This window comes from Sturnus vulgaris, chromosome 12 (genome assembly GCF_052056855.1).
Source record: "Sturnus vulgaris isolate bStuVul1 chromosome 12, bStuVul1.hap1, whole genome shotgun sequence".
Lineage (NCBI taxonomy): Eukaryota > Metazoa > Chordata > Aves > Passeriformes > Sturnidae > Sturnus > Sturnus vulgaris.
The window spans coordinates 3,084,098-3,106,672 of record NC_142254.1 but is presented as its reverse complement, the minus strand read 5'-3'; the positions used below and the strand labels follow the sequence as shown (position 1 = coordinate 3,106,672).

General features: G+C 38.1%; 1 protein-coding gene across 1 annotated transcript in view; it reads right to left on the bottom strand.

The window, feature by feature from the left end:
- LOC106856498 (transcription initiation factor TFIID subunit 4-like) overlaps positions 1–22,575 on the bottom strand; it is a 145,795-nt gene that overhangs the window by 91,491 nt on the left and 31,729 nt on the right. The window contains exons 8-10 of the mRNA XM_088171815.1: positions 20,836–20,941; positions 16,718–16,832; positions 8,932–9,101 (exon numbers count right to left, since the gene is read on the bottom strand). Coding sequence (XP_088027941.1) covers positions 8,932–9,101; positions 16,718–16,832; positions 20,836–20,941 — 391 coding nt within the window. The remainder of the gene's footprint in view (positions 1–8,931; positions 9,102–16,717; positions 16,833–20,835; positions 20,942–22,575) is intronic.

Here is a 22,575-nt window from a genome sequence, read left to right as displayed (position 1 = left end):
AACCAAACTATACAACTTGTGTTTTCTGATGGAAGTCATATAAGACTGGGCAGCAAAAAGCCTCCACGTCTCTAAAAAGTCCCAACCAGTGGGTAAATCTGGGAACTTACTCATAATTCACGAGTAAGTTCTTTCTGGCAAAAAGAAAAACTACTTTGAGAAGAGGTCTGTGCTAAGGTATATATAACCAGACAATCCAGTTTCCAAAATTCTGTCTCTAAGCTAGATAATTAAAACAGCTGAAAGGCAGCTGTTAATCATCCACAAAGAGTCTTTTTTATTACCCTCAGTGGTTTGTCTCTAACAGAACACAGCTAGTGACCAAACAGCATTCTGCAAGGTATGTGGAGGCTTGGAAAGTGGAAGGAGTTGCATGGAAGCATACACACACAAACAGTGCCTCTAGCAGCAGAGAACACTTGGCACTCCAACAGCAAGGAAAGCTTGCAGCTTGATCAGAGAGGACAGAAAGAATGTCAGCTCTGAAGAAACATAAGGGCACTACAATTAATTGGTTCCCTGCTCTCTTCTGTAACTGAACTGTGTATCACCTAACTTCTTTTAGAAGAAATTAATATCTCGATGTGTTAAGCAAAGACAATATTCTTAAATTTGATGTTTAATTCCTCCTCTTTAAATAATTCAACTTAGAGATTATTTTTGTGCCATTTGATGTGTGTATTCTAAAAGAAGGGCAGGTGCTGAAGTTAATAAAAGGAGGCACTGAAGGACAAAGTCTCTGAGAGCCACAGCTCCACATCCTACCCAATAATCCCAGTAATCTGTGCTGCAGCAATTGAACAGTGTGAGGAAAATACTGAAGACAGAGGAGGGGATGAGCTCTGAAATGGCAGGTCTCAACGAGTCAAGTAAGGATACAACAGATTACAGTTATATGATCTTTTGTTCTTCATCTTGGTTTCCCCAAAACAAAAAATTCAGCATAATAAGCATGTCCAAAGACATTCAGGAACAGTCAAGAATAAGCACAGAGTGACTGCAGAGGACTAGAAAACATGTTCACTATTTTTATGAATAATAGTAAATGTCTCAATGCACTTTAGTGCTTGGTTACTCACTAGAGTCAAATCAAAAGAGATTTTTACAGGGACCACACTAGAAAGAACTAATATGGCAATGACACCAACAGGAGTCCCTAAGAAAACAACAGAGAAGTTGTTAGTTGGGGATTTATCCATTTTCATGCACAGCAGACAAATGTGTTTCCTGAGCTAAACTCAAAATAGTAAACCAAGACAAGGCCTCAGGCTTAAACACCACAAATACATGATTATGACAGTACACCAGGTAAGACAGAGATGGAGCAGAACTTCTGTCAGAGATGACAAACAGATGCCATCATCCTAGAGCACAGTCCTCACAAGGACCAGAACACTCATCACATCCACAGGATTCAAAGGAATACCAAGTGTAAGAGTTTGCCTATGTGGTTCTGTTCTTTTAAAAGTAAATTGTGTGAACAATACAGACATTTTGACAATTTTTTTCCTCTGAGAAACCATCTCTGACACCACAATCAGAACAGGTACCACAGTTGTCACCACAAACCTGATGCCAGGCAGTTACATGTGAGGCTTTGTCTAAGGAGGCAGGATGGGCATGTCAGACAGGGAGGATATGCACAAAACCCAGGAAATTCAAAGGATACCAGAAGGGTAGACCAAAGATCATAACCTGAATTTCAAAATGTCAGCACCTTCATCTCTGTATGCCCAGGATTAGAATTAACACTGCCAAGATCAGGACACCATGCCACATTCATTAATACCAAACAGAGCATCCCCAGATCCACCACTGCAAAATTTAACCAGGTCAGGTACGGCCACTTAATTTTATAATATAAACTATCATAAACTAAAGCTATTTTTAAAGTTGCACTTCTACACTATTGTGCAGGAACAGTTGGTGGTACCTCATCTCACACAACTTTGTGTTGCAGCTACTTCCTTGAAAACAAATACCCTTTGGTTAGCAGCACAATGTCTTTGTACCACTTCAATATTTGGCTCTGACTTATTTAACACGAGGGTCTGCAAAACTGGTTAAACCACAGATTAACTCTCTCTGCATTACAACCACTGAAAAAGAGTTAAATTGCCAACGAGTTACAGTAAATTCTGGACTTGTGTGCAGTAGGCTCAGCAACGTGAAGGAGGCTGACAAATGCAATTCAAACTCATGGGAGAAGGAAAGACTAACAGAAGTTTACAAAGTTTCTCAGTAATTTTAAGAAATGAAAACACTACAACCTTAGTATGAGCAGCAGGATTGCCAAATAAACATAATGAACAATCATTCCAACATATTTTAAAAAATATTACCTTTTACTTTTTCCCCCTTTAACGATCCTTGAAGATGCTGCTCACTGATCAATGACTTCCTCCTCCACAAAGATGTTCCAACATGTGTTGAGCACTGGGGACATTAGCACCACCTCTAGAGCATGGAGTTTGCCTACAGGGATAATGTAAGTCAGCTTTATTGCAATATTGAATGGTTCTCTAAGGTTTTCTTTTTATTGTTCTTATTTTACATCCATGGACTTTATAAATGAATCTGGTAGAGAATGCATCTCCACAGAATGATGATCTTAATTTTACTCTCCTTTGCAGAGACCTGGAAATTTAAGCTGTTCAATTCCCAGATGCAAACTTATTCTGAGGCTGGGTAACATATTTTGGTGGGCCCTGAAGGCCAGAACTGCCTTCCACAAATAGCAAGACCTTTTAAAGATGGTGCTTTCACTACATTCACAAAACAGAATGAAAAACGGGTGAAAACAAAATTATTATGGTGAAAACAAAACTTGAATTCTCTAAATATTTCTGAGATCAAGTGGTATGGTCATGCTCTCGGTTCAGCTGGAGCAAAACCTTTGAAAATGATGCCTGGAGAAGCAGCATCATTTTCTTCATAACTAATCATAGTTTAAACATAGCTAAATTAATCATGCTTATTTTGAGAAATTACTACTTGATGAAATAACATCAGTTCTGACACCTAAAGGTGATACTGCTAAAAGTATAACTCAGATTCTGTAGTGTTGCAGAGCCAATAAGATGAATAAAAAGAAAACCTTGGAAATACACAAAAAATATTGAACAGAAGCTGCCCTACCTTTCACAGAAAGGCAGACTCCAAGCTCTCAGGTGGTACTGAAGTTACCATTCCAACACATGTTGGGACATCTTGTAAAACAGGAAGTCTAAGCATGGACCTATTAAAGAAAGAACAACAACAGGGTTTAACATTCTGCTGAAGTACTTACTGGTTATGTTTATTTGGCAACACTGCTGCTGATACTAAGATGGGAATGCATTCCCACCTTTTTAAAAAAGGAAATAATAAATATAAATGAAATAGAATTCTCTTATAATATTGTAACATTAGCAATTGATTCAGTTGGAATATAAAACCAAATTCTCTATTGAACATGTACAGTAAACTCCAATCTCAGCCTAAGGAACAACTATCAAAACTATGGACATTGCTTAGAAAACTGGGAGCAGTGCACAGCTCATCTAAATACAATTTCTAGGAAATTGCTTGTTTTATACTAATGAAAAAAGCCCAAGTTGCAGAACTATTCCAGATGCCAGAACGTGGATACATCTCTACTGCCACATCCCTGCAGTGCCAGACTCAACTCTACACAAACTAGAGAAAGTCCATGCTTTTGGCATGCACAGTAACTTGCAATTTGGATTATACAATACCTAACATGACTTTTTTTGTTCCCTGAGAAAAAGCAAGTAGAATCCAGAGAGCTCCACTGTAGGTACAGCTCAAGCAGACTAAGCATGTCCTTAGGACAGTGCATGACTTCCACACTTATGAACAGGAAGGTGTTAGAGCAATCCCCAAACACAATCAAGAGTTATTTCCACAGGCATTTACAGAGGTCATCCTGACTGAAAGATGCTGATGGAAAAAATTATATTCAAACAAATACTTCAGTTTGAAGACAAATCAACTTATGGACAAAAAGTTAAACGTCAGCAGTGAAAAAAACATCAACAAAAGTCACATCAACGAAAAGTGCAGTGAAAATAAAAAATTATATTCACAGGCAATCAGAGAGCTCAGAATTTCAGAACACACAACCAGTGTAATTGAAACAGCTACAAAAGTCCTCTGAAGTAAAGCAACCAGAGAAATAACTGTACCTTTATGTTAGAGCTGCTCTGTATATGAAAGAGCACTCAACAACAGGACAGTTTCATCTCATTCAAACACAAATACAAATGCTGACAAACAAACCCAGAAAAGGAGGATGACTGAACTAATAACAAATGCTTTAAATAGAGGCTGAAATCACCTGGACTGTGTCCATGAAGGGTTCTCCATGGGTTTTAACATGGTTTAGCAATATAAAATGCCCTCTAGAGCACACAAATTCTTTATTTAAAACATGTACATATGCACACAGCCACTGCCATGCCACACACTAGACTCAATACACTCCAGAATAAAGAGAACACTGATAAACTATTTCTGTATGTTTTAACATGCAGTTTCATAGCAGACATGCAATTCAAGCCTGGCTGAACAAAGAAAGAATCAAGGCAGAGCAATGATCAATATTTCATCAGAGAGAATTAAAAACATATTTTACATGGAAAACAACAAAAAGGTAAATCTATAAATTATGTTGAGCCTAACCATACAACTGTTATATTGACAGAAACAGTGGCTCAATTCTAACCAGCCAAGCTTTTCTGAAGTTGTTTTAAGGAAGACTGTAGGCCTTTTAACTACTGAACTAGGAGAATGTGGATTCATCAGCACATTTTCCAGCTGTATAATAACTGGCATGAACCACTATGTGTGTTCTAGAATATGAATTTATTTACACAAAGCAAGTAAGTCCAGAACTACATTTGTGGTGGGAAATACTGCAGATGATGCTATGTCAGTACAACAGACTATTTCCAAAGGATATTGATAACCATGCTAGGTAACAAATACAGCATTTTGTAAAACCATGCTATAGACAATCTGATTTCTTAATGCAGATGTAAAAAACTCTGAATGAATGTAAAATAAAAATATCATGGCTGATTCTTCAATAAATTTCTATCATAGGTATTTAAGTTAAAACAATTTGAAAGATACAAGATGAACAGTATTCAGAATGTATTCAATGTGGCCAAACCAGTCCCATATTTCTTAGACTCTCACATCTGGTCTATTCAGCCAGTGCTCTGTAACAATAAAACTGAAGTAGAAAAATGGGGTGAAGAACACAAAGTGAAGAGAGAAAGGAACCATCTAAGTCAAAGAATACAATATATCAAACTCTTGCTTAGATATTACTGCATTATGACAGCTAATTTATGGTTAGGGTTCACCACAAGTTGTGAGATTTTACAGGGAGTTCATAAAAGCAAAAATGGCATCACCTGGTTGTAGCAGAAATCAGTTAGAACTAAAAGTTGTGGGAATTAATAAGCTGCTGCAGAATGTAAGCCTGTGGAAGTATCATGCTCTGTTGTTCACAAAATATAAAGCAACCCAGTGAAGGTTTGAGAGACTACCAAGTTCTCAGAAAAGTACACGAGACAGCTGCTCCCTTTTTGCAAGGATTTAGTTATCAGGCATTCTAAAAAGGATCATGTTTGATGCCATCCTTTGCTGTGTCCTGCTACCTTTCATTAATATTTAATATAAAATGAAGTCTTGTTCTTATCTGCACTCAGAACACGCTGTAATCAAGGAATTAATCCAAGGAGTCTCTATTTTCACAAGATGGTTACAATCTACAGAAAACTGTAACACCTAAAAACTCACTTTACAAAGTGTTGCCTGTTGTCTCATTCAGAGAACAGCAAAATCTCAGAATGTAAAAAAACTACCTTCTAAAACCTAACAGCATTCTTACCCAGCAAGAAGTAACTTAGGAATGAACAAAAGTGAAACAATTACAAATTATTAAGGTTATTTTTCTTGTTTCATGCCCATAAAGCCTGTTGAAAAGCTAGGAGTTTTCAGCAGTATTTATTTGTGAGGGCCTAATTAGGTGGCTTGCCCTCTGAAGAAACACTACTCATTGTACTAACAAAATTAAAGACCTAGAAAGTGTCAGGAGTTGGTATGCACATGCATGATGAATATCAACCTCTGTCTCTCAACTTCCCAAAAAGAGAAACAAAAGCCTTACAACCCTTTGTATATGTTTCATTGTGCTATGCTGTCATGTAGAAAGATCAGGGTTTAAAGTTTTATGATTCCGAGTGGAATAACAAAAGAAATACATTATATGCTGAGAAATACCCACTCTTGATTTGGCATCAAAGAAGAATTTGAAACAGTCACAGCCTTGCCTTCCTACATGAACAAATGGCAATGATTACCAGCCCAAAATGACTAGATACAAAATTGGATAAGGAAGCATGTGGGAAGTGGATGAATATCTTTGCATGAATTACCTTTCAGTTACTTCTTCCATTTAAATGGATCAATATTAGTCCCTCAGATTTAAAATAAACTTTGGATTATAACACTGCCAAGCTCAAGTAGAGATAAGAACATACAATGTATTAAGAAACCTCTTTCACTATGACTTTGAGGCATCTGGCTGGTGGTTACTGCCAAAGTCTGAAGAGCATCTGCTCTCACTTTAGCAGTTTATATTCTGACTCTGGTGAATGGAAGCACAATCTCTGAAACAGCCTTTGGGGAACACTACTGAGTTGCTCGACAGAGCTCTTACTCAGAAAGAGAGGAGGAGATTAATAGTACAGAAAACTTGAAAGATCTAGCTTCTGAGAAAGGAGAAAAGAGCAGTTTCCTAATACTGTACACACCACAAATCTCTCTTTTACTAAAACATTAAAAACCTGCCCTAAAACTGAAGTGATTCAAGATGAACAGACCTAAAGGTAGAAAATAACATCTGTTGAAGTAATATTCAGGCAAAAGTAAGAAGAAACAATGTATCTTAATTTGTCAACAGGCATCATGAAAACAGAAGAATGAGGACTCACATAACAGACCTTTTCCTAATGTGCTCGAGAAGGTCACAGGCGCTTTGATTAGTCCTGGTGTTGTCACAGCAACATATGGCAACACTGAGTCTTGTCATGAACTTACAATGTCATTATTTTAAGTGCCCAGTAGCAGAAATTACTAAATTTGTGTGTGGTCCTAAGCAAACAACAAATCTGGCCACACACAATGAAAACCCAGCTCCTAAAACTTCAAAATCAGCTGAAGAAATTCTCTCCTCAAGAGCCATAGATCCCAGATAGTAGCCACTTCTGAACTCCACAGCCACTTTCAAAACTATAAAAGGCTTCATGTAAAACCAAAATAAAGCTCTAAAAGTGGCTGCAGGAGATCACTAGGAGTGGCAGCTCTTCTGGATTCACTGCTTTTGAGAAGTAAATCCCTGCAGCTGCTTCTAAAAGCTTTGAAAGTTTCATTTCAATTATCAAAGCCAATAAAGCTTCAAAAACAGCCATAGGGATTTGTTCCTCAGAGGAGCAAACCCCAAAAGGCAGTGATGAATAGTGTGATGGGTTCTGTGGCTCTTAAAGTATGTACAGATTCCTGTAAGTCCTGCATTTGTAATTACAGCTCCATGTTGTGCAGCAATTGTTACAGCCAGACAGCTCATTAAGGCTGATGTGGCAAATTCATTACTGATTTCCCATTCTTTCTCAGTTTTATGTCTGTTGCCTTTTCCTTTTTCACACCTGTATCAAGTCTAACGTGAGCATCCCTCCCAAGACATCTCGTGTGTCCCTCCATGACCCAGGAAGAGCTCGCAGGCTGCAGTCCCACGTGGTGCTAAGCCAGTCCCAAAAGGCAGGACCTGCTTTCCCAGCTGTCATCACATCCTCACAGCCAGCTGACTACAGCCTGCTAAACCATCCCTTCCTCTGAAGGGAAACTTAGAATGGCATTTTGTAAAGTGTAAGAGTGAAGTCTGACAATAAGTCAATGAAGAACTTGCCTGCAACTGCAATATAAAAAGGGTCCCGTTAATTCAATGAACATGAACACAAATAACATTTCAGAAGCAACCACATGACTTAAAAAAACCTAACAGCACTACTTTGCAACAAGATTTTGGTCTTATCTTTAAAACTCCGAGAATCAGATCCCTAAAAGTTTGTGATGTAAGCATAGATCTGAAAGAGCTACAATTTACACCCCTAAACAACTGGAACTTAGTATATTAAGACACTGATAGCATTGAAAACACTACCAAAATTATGCTGAAAAATATACATTTAAGTATCAGAACACATACAGAATATTAATAAAGTATATTGTATAAAATACATTGCTTTATAGAAGCACATTTCCTAACATTAAAACATCACTGATTTTGAAGAGTTGCTCTATTGAAGTCTTTAATTCCCACTTTCAAATGGCAGAATAAATAAACATACCTTTTTGCCACAATAAATAAACACAGCTTTTTGAAAACATGTCATAAGAAAATCTCTATGAACTTAAATAGATTCAGGTGTTAAGAACTCAATAACCGGCTTGTATGGGAAAGAAAAAATCTTGTCAGGAAACTTAAACATTCTGTTAAATGATATTCACAGGTGTCCTCTGTGACCTGTACTACTTACTTTACCTCTCTGTTTCAATCTTCTCGTGTGTAAAACATGAAGGAGGATTGTGAGAAATAATTAATGTTTGCAAAGAGCTTTGAGATCCTTGGATATAAAAAACATGAGGAAAGCATGAAGTTCAAAAGTACCAGCATGCTATTTTATTTCCAACTTGAGGTAAACTACTTTTATCACAAAAACCTTGAAAGTTTAGAAATACAAAATTATGTAACCAAATGTTTAAAAAAACCATCTTAAGTGCTAAGCATATTCTGTTCCTCAGAACCTCATCACTCTGAAGGACACACTCAGTCCCTGAAGGAAAGGATGTGCTTCTCACCCGTTTCAAGTATGCGTTTGTGGAGAGGTATAGCAGCAAGAAAGGGTTCATCTTTACAGGACTGCATCTGGGTTCCAACCAAGTCAGAGTTGGCAGCCATAATTCGGGCACTTTCTTCATTGAGATTAACACCAGCCATAGAGGCAACATCATTGATGTCATCGTCATCTCTACAATTAAAAAAAAAAAAAAAAAAGCCATATAAAACCAAATTCTGTATGCAATATATTCATTTTCTGCATCATCAGCTTCTCCAGAAGTAATCATCATGCCACATGCCCAATGGGTGGGCCAATTGAGACACAACCCCTAGTATCTCCATTTTCATAGCATATCTTCAGAAACAACCACTTATTTCTCTGACTGTATCAGGAAAACATCAGAAGCAGGAAAATCTGACTGGTAACGAGGTGTGCCAGAGGTGTCTTCATCTGAGAGTCAGTGATATCAGAGAAACCAGGCTGATCAGGACACTAAAGGCAATGATCACCACTAACAACTGAACATTGGGCTTTACTCTTTATAAAAAAAAAAACTAGGCATAAAATGGTAAAATCAATAATAGAAATTAAAAGCAAAACCATGAATTTTTAATCCTGCACTGTTTCACAAGTTCCTACTAAAAGAGGATCAAAGCATTTTCAGCAACAGTCAGGGAAGATTCTTTGACCATGCTGAGCTCATAGGTAAGCCTGGGCTCCAATCACTGGCTTGAGAATGTCCTGGTATTTTCTCTGGCAACATAGATACCAGTTGTGTCAACAAATTTTAGAAAAATGAGCTGTATTTGAAAGGATCATAGCAACTGCCAGGCCATTTTTTGCCCTGCAACATCCTTTTTAACAGCTTGAGAAAGTACAAACAAATTTGAGTTTCCATACTGATATCACCCAAGCATCTTTACCTCCTACCTGTCTGAGGTATGACTCAGAGCTGTGGAAACAGCCATCTGGATTTAGCACATTCTGTTTCACAGCTATTATTGACACAAACACTATTTCAACATATTCTAGAGTGATTACACAATCTTTGAGTATATTATTTTCAGAATATATATAGATAAGAATATTCAAGTCCAGGCTCCTATTACTGTATAAAGTAAACAAACAAAAGCTTAATTTAAAAGATTTTTTAAAAATTCTTACATACATGATGTCCAGTGCACCTTAAAATACTTTGTCACTTGTAACAAGTTTAATGCCCACAGTAAACACCAAGAGTTGCAAGTAAGAACAAAGGAGGGAAATCCAGAAACCCATAATCTAGGTCCTCTCCCTCCTCCCATACTTTTCCTGTTATCTGCACTACAGCAGCCAATTTTGGTGGAATACAACTACAGTTGGATATATACTGGTTTTGTTTTCTTTTTTGCGAAGAAGTCAAGAAGGGACTTTCGTTTGTGTAAACCTTCAGAAATATGCTTAAAGATTGAGGCAGAAAATTTTACAATGCTTTTCAGAAAAATTCTACACAAATGAGCTCCTATTAATTTCCAGGTGTGTTAAGCACTTGATTTCTTGTCTTAAAATGAAATTCCTGAGAACAGTGTTAAAACATCATAGAATGGTTTTGATTGGAAGGAAACTTAAAAGCTCATCCAGCCCCACCCCAGCCATGGCAGGGACCCCTCCCACTGTCCCCATGTCCAGCCTGGCCTTGGGCACTGCCAGGGATCCAGGGGCAGCCACAGCTGCTCTGGGCACCCTGTGCCAGCCCTGCCCACCCTGCCAGGGAACAATTCCTTCCTAATATCCAATGTAAACCTATTCCCTTTAAATTTGGAGCCATTCCCCCTTGTCCTGTCACTCCATGCCCTTGTAAATGGTCTCTGCCCATCTTTATTGCAGGCTCCCTTCTGGTACTGGAAAGCCACAATTGGGTCATCCTGGAGCCTTCTCCTCTCCAGGCTGAAAAATCCCAATTCTCTCAGCCTTTCTTCCTGGGGGAGGTGCTTCAATCCTCTAATCCTGTCACTTTTACATCTGACATGGTGTGGACATGATGCTCACAGAGGGACCCTGGGCTGCAATGAGGAATTGGCTCTGTGCCCACACACAGCCTGCCTGGGACTGCCCCAACACCTCACAGCCAACACTGACCCAAATACTCAGGGACCAACTCAAAAAATTCAATTACAAAATTAATTTGTAATTCTACACATGAAAAACCACAGGTAAAACGGAAAGAAACTTAGATTTTGTCAGGTTAAAACCTGAATGCTTGAAACAGAATGAGAATCACCCAGGCCTCACAAAGCCCAAATCCAGCAGGCCTCAAACCATGGGAAAACCAAACTTGTTGCAATTAAGTGGAGATGGAGACTGGTACCACCACCAGTCCTTTATTCACAAACTCTACCTGCCTTTGTTCACAGACCTCTCTCTCATGCAGCTTTGGCTCCTCCTTTCACAGGCAGCTTCTCACAGCACTCATTCCTTTCTTCACAGGCAACTCCACACAACAATGACTTCTTCTTCCACTCTGCTTGACTGTCTAAACTCAACCCATCCCTTTCCTGGCCACCTAACCCTGTCTGTCCTCACACAGCATCTTCTCTCCATATCTGTCCCTGACACCACCGCATGTCCCTTCCTCACAGCACAGCCAGCACACTCCTCTTATCCTGCACACTCTGGGTGTGCAACTCAAACTGCACCTAGTGGTGAGCTAACCATTGTTTTATATCACCCAAACTCATTGAGCAGGCACAGATATTCCCACTCCTCGGTTAGCAGTACAAAGATTCCCTCCTGCACTGTCCTTTCAGCCAACTACCCACAAACTCCTATCAAGGCACTCACCAGAACACAAACTGCAAACTACCTAAAACAGCAGAAGCTTCTGGAACAGAGACTTGGACCCAGGATTTCAAAATAAAGCTGAAATGCAGTGGTGAGGTCCCATGGGACTGTGGCCCAGCCCGGGCCCTGCAGGAGCTGGAACCGAGGGGTCACAGCCAGCCCCGTCCTTCCCTTCCATCAGCAGCCACCACAGCTGGGCACAGCTGGCCAGCAGCAACCACGAGCCTCATCCTGTATGTCCCCTTCAGATTGCCAGGACAGAGGTACTTCCAGCTCCTTCAAGCAATCATCCAGTAAAAAAAATAAATACAGCAGTCCTGACTTCCAGAACATAACTTGTAAGAGAAGTTTATACTTCTGTCTCCTTTTATTTCATAGCTGAAAAAAGTACCATCAATCTTTACCTTCCTTCTGCTTAGCAGTTTAGCTACCCCAATTTTTATTGAGTGTACAGATCTGTGACCACATTATAAATAAATATTCTCTGAAATAAAACCAGACAAGTATTTTGGACACAAATTAGATTTCAATAAAAATATCAAAACCAATGCAATAGCACTTACAAAGACCACCACTGTAACTCCTGGACAGAATAATTTTCTTCCATCTTAACACTTGCAAGCTACAATCTGCAAATACATAAGTACTTTTTTTTTTTTTTTTTTCCCCAGTATTATACGGAAGACAAATTAATCACAGCTGGGACTACATTTTTTTGTGGCAGGAAAAACCCTATCCATACATTCTTCCTTACTTCGAGGAATCTCAAAATTAAAAATGTTTGGATACTGAAACATACATTTATATATAAAGAGAGTTGCTATTCATGCCAAACAGTTTCCTATAAAAGTGAACTTTTAAGCCCAGATAAGTGAGTTTTCAGAAGTCATTCTGTGGAACAAAGATGCCATCCAGTGGTCATCTAGATTGATGATTACTGTCTAGCTTTCCTTTTTAACAATTTCATATTTCTTGGTATATATGACTATGGCCATCCTGATTCAACTGTTTCAGTAAATATTTCTGGGTTTTACTGAATTAAATTCTGAGTCTCAGGATGAATCTAGCATTCTAACACATATAGTATTTTTAAGACAGCATGAGCTCTCAAACTCCTTTCAAATACAAACTGTATTTTAAAATAATCCAAGAGTCCAATTCTTCCTCCTATATTCAGCCTCTTGTAACAATTTCCCCTCTCCTTTTCATTAGAAACATTCCTGCAATTAACCCAAAGTATTTGCACAGTTATCTGTGAAACGTTTCAAAGATTTTGTTTAAACTAAGACAAGCCATTATAAAATCCTGGTGATATTTTCTTTATGAACAAACCTTAACTGCATGATTGCCCAGCTTTTCTTTCTCATGTGCTTTGTCAGATTAGAGCCACTGCTGTCCCAAACTGCAATACTGAACTGCTCCTAAATAAGCCAAAAGAATGCATAAAGCAATGGAGACAACATTATACTATTGACTCCTCTCCCTCTTACAAGGGACATGCCATTAGGACAAAGTCCCTACATCCCACAGATCCCATGGATCACACAATCAGAGATTAACAACAATACATGGCATATAAATGGTGACTTGAAATTACTGGAATAGCCACTATTGTATTATATGTGATAATGGCATAGATTCCATTTACACGTTAATGAGAATGTTTATTCTGACTTTCATGTTATAATTTGGAATGTCTCCCCAGTACTGCTTTGCCACACTATTTATGGTCTATGTAGAATCTTCTCCCTGATAAGCAAAAGGGCTGACAGAACAGATCACATTTATGGTCAGCATTTTTCTTTATTTTGAAATATATGGAAAAAACACAATCCCCTTATAGCATGGAATATTCATTTGGAAAAACAAAAACTTTAAGGGCAAGGTTTTGTCATATACCAAACTCTGAAGCTATCCATTTAACATACACATTAGCTTTCTACCACTTCAAGGGCAAGCTGCTTTGCTTATGTTGTTAAACTTTTATTTTTAAAAATTCAAATAAAATACTAGAAAAGAGACTTTTTTTTTTGGTTATGCAAGGGAGGTCAGAAAACAAATTTTTTATTTCCACATAGAGTCTACCTCAAAATGCAGAATAAAACATAGATACTAAGATCAGCTTCAAATGATCTCAGAGATTGGACAGAACTATCTCTGAAAACAAACCCCATCACACTGGCTGTATAAAACCTGGCACTGCCAGGTTCCAGGAGGTCAGGAGTAACTTGGAAATAGCACTTCAGAAAAGGAAATGTTTCTGTGGAAAGGAAGGAGCACTGGGCTACCTGGCAGCCTGTGGCACACAAAGCACAGCATCACCCCACACACCAAGGGCCACATCTGTGCACATCTGGCCCTGCCAGGCAATGCCACTGAGCCCTGCTCAGCACAAATTGGAAACACTGGGATAACACAAGAGGACCAACATCCACCTCCATCCTTGGAGAAATGCAGAGCACATATGGACCAGGCCCCAAGCCAAGCAAACCCTCCCTGAGAAGGAAGCTGAACCTTCCAAATGAAATTTTTCTATCTCAACATCAGGAGTGGATGTTTCCACCAGGTCCCTTTCATGGGCACTACCTGAACTGTGGGTAAGGATCACTTGGAGCCTGCTGCTTTCAGCACATCAGGAGGAGCTGTGTCACTGGGAACTCTGAGGGGACCACACCAGGTCATGAGCAGGACAAAGATGCAGGTCCTGGCAGACTTCAGTGGGATTTTTGCTTCTCTCAGCTACAGAAACCTCAAGCTGGTCTGTTATGGCACAAACCCAAGTCTAGACCTCTGCTTGCAAAGCAAACAGAAAAATTACTAAAAATCAAATTCAAATTTCTGTCCTTAGATTTTAACAGAGTTAAAAAGGCAACTAACTGGGGTTCTCTCTGAAAAACACAGCAACAACAAATTTAATACCAAGAAGGTGACCTAAAATTTCACAAGCACAGCTTCACCTTGTAGAACTCTGCATCACAGAACAGATATTGTAACAGTGAACTCATGTGAGCAGTCTTACAGTTCATTAATAAATGCTGACCGTAAAGGCATAGCTGCAATTTGCAAAATTCTTAATTGCTAGGTCTTTTATGTAATTCCATCTCCTACCTCCTACTTTTCAGAATAGAGGGGAAAAAAAAAAAGAAAACAATGAAGTTCAAATTTCTGTTTCTAGTGACCAACACTTCGTTCAAAAAAGCAAAAGGCTCAAATAAGTTATTTTAAAGAAAGCAGAATGTAAAATAATGAAACAAAATATGCAATAATAAAACACTAAGGGCAAAATAAATTTATACATAACACAACTATTTTTCAAAATTCTTGCTTTGCTTTAGATGCCAGTTTGCCTTCTGGCTAAAAACACATTCTTCACACACGCTGGGAATGTTGAGGAAAACTAGTCAGCATTCAGAGGATTAATACAGATTTCCAGCTCTGTGCCTTTAGGCTTAATAGTCAGACATCTATTTGTCCTCAGGAGAGGTTAGGGGTTGAAATGCAAATATGCAAACAACTGAATTCTTTGTTAAGATATCAGGAAAAAGCTTGATCTTTGCAGCTGTTTAATAAATCCTTGCAATTTTATGGACTTATTTAAATGCAGCTTTGTGTCTTACTATTTTGAAGGCGAAAACAATGTAAGGAAACAAACACATTCATTCTGACTAAAATTTGTTCTCTAGAGGAAAAATTACATACACCCTTGACAGCTTATTTACCAAACTCACTAAAGATTTATTGATTTATCAATCAGTGCCTTGAGCATTTGCTTCTCCCCAAGGGAAAATTAACAATTCCAGCTAACCTAATATATTCTATGTATAAACTAAGTGAATGCAAGAATCAATCCTGGCACAGTTTACAACATCCAGTTAAAAAAATGCTGTCCCTTTTGGTGTATGTAAAATTGAAAGCTATACTAACGAAGAATAAATGCTCATGTTGCTTACAAACATAAAAAATACTTATTAAGACAGTACAATTGAACCCAACAGACATTTTAATTCATTTAAATACTCAGTGGGAGGCAAAAGCATTGGAAAATAAAAAATGGGATGATTTTGCTTCCAGATTAATACTAAGTACTACCACTATTAGTTGCAATACTGACATGCCTCAAAGCAGAGATATTTCAAAGAGCTACAAATTCTCTTTTACTTCACCTGCAAAAACATAAGCCTGAAAATTAATTAGTGGTTTGATTATGTCAGAGCAACATAAGAATCCCAGAAGATGAAAATTAAAATCTAGGAATATTTGTCATTCAATAAAGAAAGAAAATATTTTAACACAACTAAAATGGTGTTAGCAAGAGCAAAATGCAGGAAACGTAAGATTTGCTTTTTGCTACAAAGAGTAAAAATATTCCAAATATATATAAATAAAGGTTTGGAATATAAAGAACTGGCAGGGCAGCTCAGTGAATCACTGCTACTGTGCCGAACCTTTGGGCCCACAAACCACCCAGCCTCTATGACCCAGGGAAAAGCAGGAAGCTCAGACACAGCAAAGGCTTCCCTTCAAAAGCAGGAACAAAAATCCCCCATGCCCAGGGATCCCCTCCCAGGCCCCCAGGATTGCTCCACAGAGCCCCTGTCCTCACAACCAGCATCTTCCCAGTAAGACACATTCCACAGGAGCAGCACAATCCAGTGCATAACACCAACCACAGATTCTTTGAAATCCTTGTGCACATAATTCCATTCAGCAGAAGTTTTATTATAATCCACAGAATTTACGGTTTTGTTAAACATTAAAACGTGCATTTAGAGAAAAATCCTCAAGATATGTCATGATCTCCTCCCTTTTTTTAAAAATAGAATTAAGTATGAAAATTGCCATCCAATCCCAGGAAAAAAAGACAGGAATTATTGTAGAAGACTGCCCTCTGGTGTTACACCAACTCTAAATTCTGTTTTATACTTCAGATCCCCCCCGCAACCACCCCGCTGCATTTTTTTATTATTATTTTTTCTTTTTTTTACCTGAAAGAACCACCTCCAGGGTCATTCAGCTTGTTTTTCTGATTTGCAGAGACCTGAACACCAAAGCCCCCAGGACTTTTACTGGCTTGTATTGTTGGTGCCTTCCCTACTGTGCCTGAAAAACACCAAGCAATGTTATTATGAGCTGTCTTAGACAATTTACATCAAAGAACCTTCTGTCCAGGAACTAAATTTAACTGTCTGTAAATTGCAAACAAAGGAAGTTATTATTTTTAAAGACTATATGCTGAAGAAGAACAATTTAAAATACAAAATTTATATTAACATTACAGTTTGTTCAATATTAATAGAACAGTGAAGATTCCAAAACTGAAAACCATTGGCCATTAACAGCTATAATATTTATAATGGCTGTAAGTGTGTTTGCAATTGCTAGTAAATCATTTTTCTGGATAATCTGTACAGAATAAAGAAGGCAAATTTGAAATGTTCCTAATACAAACACTTGAAGTCAGAGTTACTCAGGGTATTAGCCATGCATTTTACATTTTCTATATAGTAATTGCTCTTTATTGCAGTGAAAAACATGTATTTCAAAGTTGAAAGCACTGCATGTATTTTAAAATGTTTTGCATTGCTTATAAAAGAAAAACACTCTTGCCAAATTTGGCACCCACCCCCCATAAAGGTTGTCTTTTGCTTTCTCATCTTGTAAGAATGACTCGAAAATAATTCATGTCTGTATCTAGACTTTCCAAGTATTCAAGTACAAGTAAAACAGGGCTTTGTAAATGGGCCAAAGTGTGGTGGACATTCAGTAAACTAGAGAGATCTAAATTCCTCTCTGACATGAAACTTTGGGAGCAGGCTCTCCTTGACTGCCCAAACACATTGACTTGGGTTACATTTTGGGTTTTCTTTAATCCCACCTGTGTTTTGGCACATAAAAATAACTCAGGTGTACTTGATGTAAAAGATCTCACCTCTCTCTGGTGTATCACTCCATGTCACTGAGCATTACAGACGTAGTGTTTGAGACTTTGAGGAGGATGTGAAGGCTGTTCCTGCACCCCAGAGACTCAGGGGCACACAAATGACATGCTAAGAACCTTGGTAGAGTTACACTTTTATTTCATGAATAGTAAAAACCTGAAACACAACTATCCTAATAAATCCTTTTAAGAACATTTATTGGCTAATACAAAGCTGCTACCTTTGACTGAGTCCTGCATTACATTTTTTTTTTTTTTGAAGTCTTCATCAACTCCAATATATGATCTTAAAGAGAAACTAATTTGATAGTGTTTGTTGAGTTCTCCATCTGTATAAATAAACTGTAATGTGGACTCTCAACATTAGCAAATACAAAACCAGATTTAGGACTTCAGGCTCAAGCCTGGGGAACAAAAATATTTTGTCATCAGAATATTCAAGGTCCACGAGATGTCACAGACCACATGAGTTCACAGACCAGGCAATTCATTTATCTACTTCAGATGAACTAATGGAAAGGTTTTCTATTAAGTGAACTGGAAGGAAGGAAAGAAATAATAGAATAATAAAAATTAGCAGATTTCTGCTTTGTACAATTAAGATCTAGAAGATTAAAAATGTGTTAACCTTGAAAATTATTGCAATGGTAAAATTAAAGTAACAACAGTGCTCCTCCAGAATTAATATTTTTTTTGGAATCACTATCCATGCTTTGTTTTCTATAGATGGTAACTTTTGATCTAAAAACACCCCCAAAATATGTATATCCATATGGATATGGAAGAATTAAGTCTCACATTCATCCCAAGTATATGTAATTCTACTCAATGGATCGGGCAAAATGAATGTTAGATTTGGGATGACATTTATGTTTTCTGGTTTAAATAAATCACAACTGTGCATGACTAAGGATTAGACATAAAATATGCCTGAAACATCCATTTTTATTATGGGCAGAGCATATTTTGAAAATTAAAATCACCTGTGGGCCTAGATATTTCATGGGATTGGTAATGACATACAGAGTCTTTCACTACTGCATCCTTGCTTCAAATTTTAATTAGCATCATCTAGAAGAATAAGCCCAAATTTAGGAGCTTATAAACTCCTAGCTGTATTTCAGCACTGGTTAAATAGCTGCAACAAATACTCTAGCTAATTATTTTATTATTTGGCTCAATTCCTCCATCCATAAGATGGAATTAATCTAATTAGTATACTAGTAGAGTGCTTTGGTAGAGGAGTGTGAATTTTTCATGCAGTAACAATGGTGTTACTTCCACTGGCATGAAAGTAATTTTATTTATATAAAGGATCTTAAAGCTTGCCAGTTTTATCTAAACTACTGTTTTAAGAAGCATTATATGGATGTATTGAAGATACATTACACACTTGGAGATTCACTCCTGTCAAGGAGGAAAATGCAGCACTTTGTGGAGGTCAGCTCAGTTCTGAGGCAACTATTCTTAACAAGTCACACTCCACAAAATTATGCCACTGTGATTTTTTTTAGAGTATGTCCTATTCCACTACATTATCTCCTTCTGCAGGAATACCTAGGTCAGTATAAAATATCATTTCACTGGTGTTCACAGTAAAAGATTTCAACAATATATCACAATGATGCACTCTGTGTGCTGCCAGCACACAGGCAGACTGCTCCCTAGACGTGGGCTGCAGGATGAGTGGTTTTACCCTGGGATTTATCTAAATGTCTATTCTTGTTTGTTTCATCTGTGTAAATAAAACAACATACTGGAGGGCTTAACCAAACCTGTTAATTGGAATAAGCTCACCAGAAAGTAGGACCTTGCACAAATTGGCTTTTATGAAACCATCTACCATAAGCCAAACTGCCAATTAAGTTGCATTGCAGTGGCTGATCAAGGGCTGAACTCATATTCTGGATCTATTGTTTGAAAGACAGATGCCAGTATCATGCAAATTCTCAGCACACTGTTGACATTCACAACTTGGAGACTGAATAAACAAAGAAATGAAATCTGCCTTCACTCTCAGACACATTAGTCAGAAGTGAGAGCTCATGCTCTAAGATGCATGGACATGTTTAACTCAGGACATGAGTATCAGTGCTAGCAAACAAACACATTTTATGGTGAGTAACTGGATTTCTTCCTAACTTGGAAAACAGCCTCCAGGATTACAGCAACAGCTTGGTCTCTGTGTCCATTCAACCTTTGGATTCCCCTAGGAGGGCAGAGTAAGTAAAACATCAACTGCTATTAAACATTTTTGATGCTTTTTTTCCCAAGCAGAATAGAAATAACCAAGAAATGAAGTCAAGTAGGCAGCAATAGCTTTTATGTGCATTTAAACTAGTTTGATTCCTGATTCAGTACCTGAAGATGGCAAGCTCTGTATTCCATTACAAACCCTCAGTCATGTAAATGCCCACATCCAATAAGATACTCTCACACATATTCAGGAAAAATAAAACCCAAGCCTAAGAGGTTCAGTGGCAGAAAGAAATAAATTAGGAAGCAAGGAGGCTTCAGGAATCCTCTTAGAAAGTGGGAAGTATCAGCCAGACATGAACCCACCTGTGCACAGACAGATGAGGACAGTGTGTACAAACCACATGCTGTGGCTCATCATGGCAAGTCAGGTTTCTGTAGCCAGCTTCTGGCCTCACCAAAAAATAAACACACTGACAGGAGTCAAAGAAAACCAACCTGAGGCTTGAGAAATTTCTCTAGGGCTCCCACCTTGATTTCTGTAGCTGCAGAGACAGGGACTACCATGTTCTGCTTCAGGAGTATGAATTAGAAGTCAGATGATTAAATTGAGGTATCCACTAGGCTTCAGGAAAATTAAGAATTTCTTTCTTGGCCCAGAGTTACAGTTTAGGACAGTGAGAGCCAAGTTGCTGACTTGGTTTAGAACTTTGCATGAAAAACTTCTAAGTAAGGAGCTAAACATGTGAGAGTTTAGTCCTAAACTTGTTTCAAAACATTTCACTGTGTTGGTCTGGAACACCTTGAAACTACATATGAAAACATGCATTCTTCTGCCAGCATGAGGTAAAAAGAAATGTCAACAATGTTGCCAATGTCAACACTGTACGTTTTTCCATGCTACTCGTTTGTAATTACAACAAAATTCATACAAAGGTAACAATCTCACTAAAACATTGAAACCCATACCTTGTGGTCTAATGGTCTGAGTTATTACCACTGGCATCCTAATCTGGGTAGTCTGGCAAGCAGGGGTTCGTTTCACAGTTTGAGCAGATGTTGACTGGATAATCTGCTATTATTAAAGAAAAGTATACTTATATTATACTCTTTATACACAAACACACACAACGTAAATACACTAACACCTGTAATTACCAAGATAAGCATGTGGATCTCTACAAGCACAACCAGCTGGTGACAAAAGTCAAATTCATGTAATGCATGTGGTTGTGTGTGTGTGTATATACCTATTTTGCCATTCTGCTTCAAAAATAATTAAATAGACGACACAGATGTCATACCTCACAACCTTCACTAAAAATGTATTTCAAATTCATAAGGTTAATATTAAAATTCAGACTTTTGTCTTCAGAAATTTTACTAGGAAGAAAAGCAGTCTTGAAGAAGAAAATGTTGCAATAATTGCAGCGGTATCCACCTACAAACATCAGGCCTTGCACTAAATATCTACGCTTTTTAAAGAAAACATACTGAAAATAAATTCTAAAATATTATGGGTTCCAAAGTTAGATATACACAAGAAAGCAAACCAAGTTTTGTGGTGATTATATACTATGAATCTTTTAAATGCTAATTTGATATTCTCAAGGTTTCACTTACTACTAATTCAGGTTCTGAAGTCCTTCCTCAAACCTAAATCTGAGTCAGAAACTTAAAATTTGACCCATAAACAAATCAAATCAAAAAGAAAACACGTTCAAGGGTCATGTTTAATCAACAGCAAAATATACATTCATATGATCAGGGCCAAGGCAGGCACAGACAAAATGAACAGAAGATTCAGAAAGATGTGTGGATGCTGCTGAGCTGTAAAAAAAACCCATAAATCAACTTTGAAAATAAAACACTGGCAAATGGCTATTTGAGTAAGACTGCAACCACAACTCAGGCACGGCCACTTCAGAAGCCACGAGCTCCTCCCAGTCCCAGCTGAGTTCCTCCCACTGTGAGAGGCACCTGCAGAGCCCCCAGCTCCCACCCTGGGAGGGATGGGGCATTCCCTCCTGGAAGGCAGCCCCACACTGCCCCACTGCCACAAACAGCACCTAAAACCATCTCACTGAGCTGCACAACAAATGGGCAAACCTCTGACTGAAAAGAGCCTATGGAGAAAAGGAAAGGAGAAACAGATCTGCAAATGAGACACAAAGGTAGAGGAGGAGCAATGCAGAAATCGTTCCATTAGCAGGAACCAGGGCTCCAAATCTGGAAGGGAGAAGGTGAAAACTACAAACAAGGAAAGAGGAATGAGGGATCTGTGATGTATTCTGGAGGAAAAACAAATAGGGCCATTCTGAAGTTACAAAACTGCTTTTTGTACATCCTAAAATACAGAGAATCAAAACGTTATAATAAACCTGTGAATATTAGCAATAACCAGCTTGCAGAAAGAAAAAAGGGAAAAAAGATTAAGGATTCAGCTTCAACTATGGACACTGAAGGAAAATGGAACATTTGTACTAAGCATGGAAATGGAGAAAATAGATATAAATTTACTTGGTCAAGACAGCAAGTGAATAGTCACACTCAGAGGGGAAAGAATAAAGCACCTACCATGCTTCAAAACAGGAAAGAAACAGAGTTGGTCAGTGAAAATAATAGAACAAGAAAGTTGACTCTAACTGCATTTCACTGCACAGGAAACATGAACAAGTGTGGTTTTGGTAAAAGGACAGAATAGTCCAT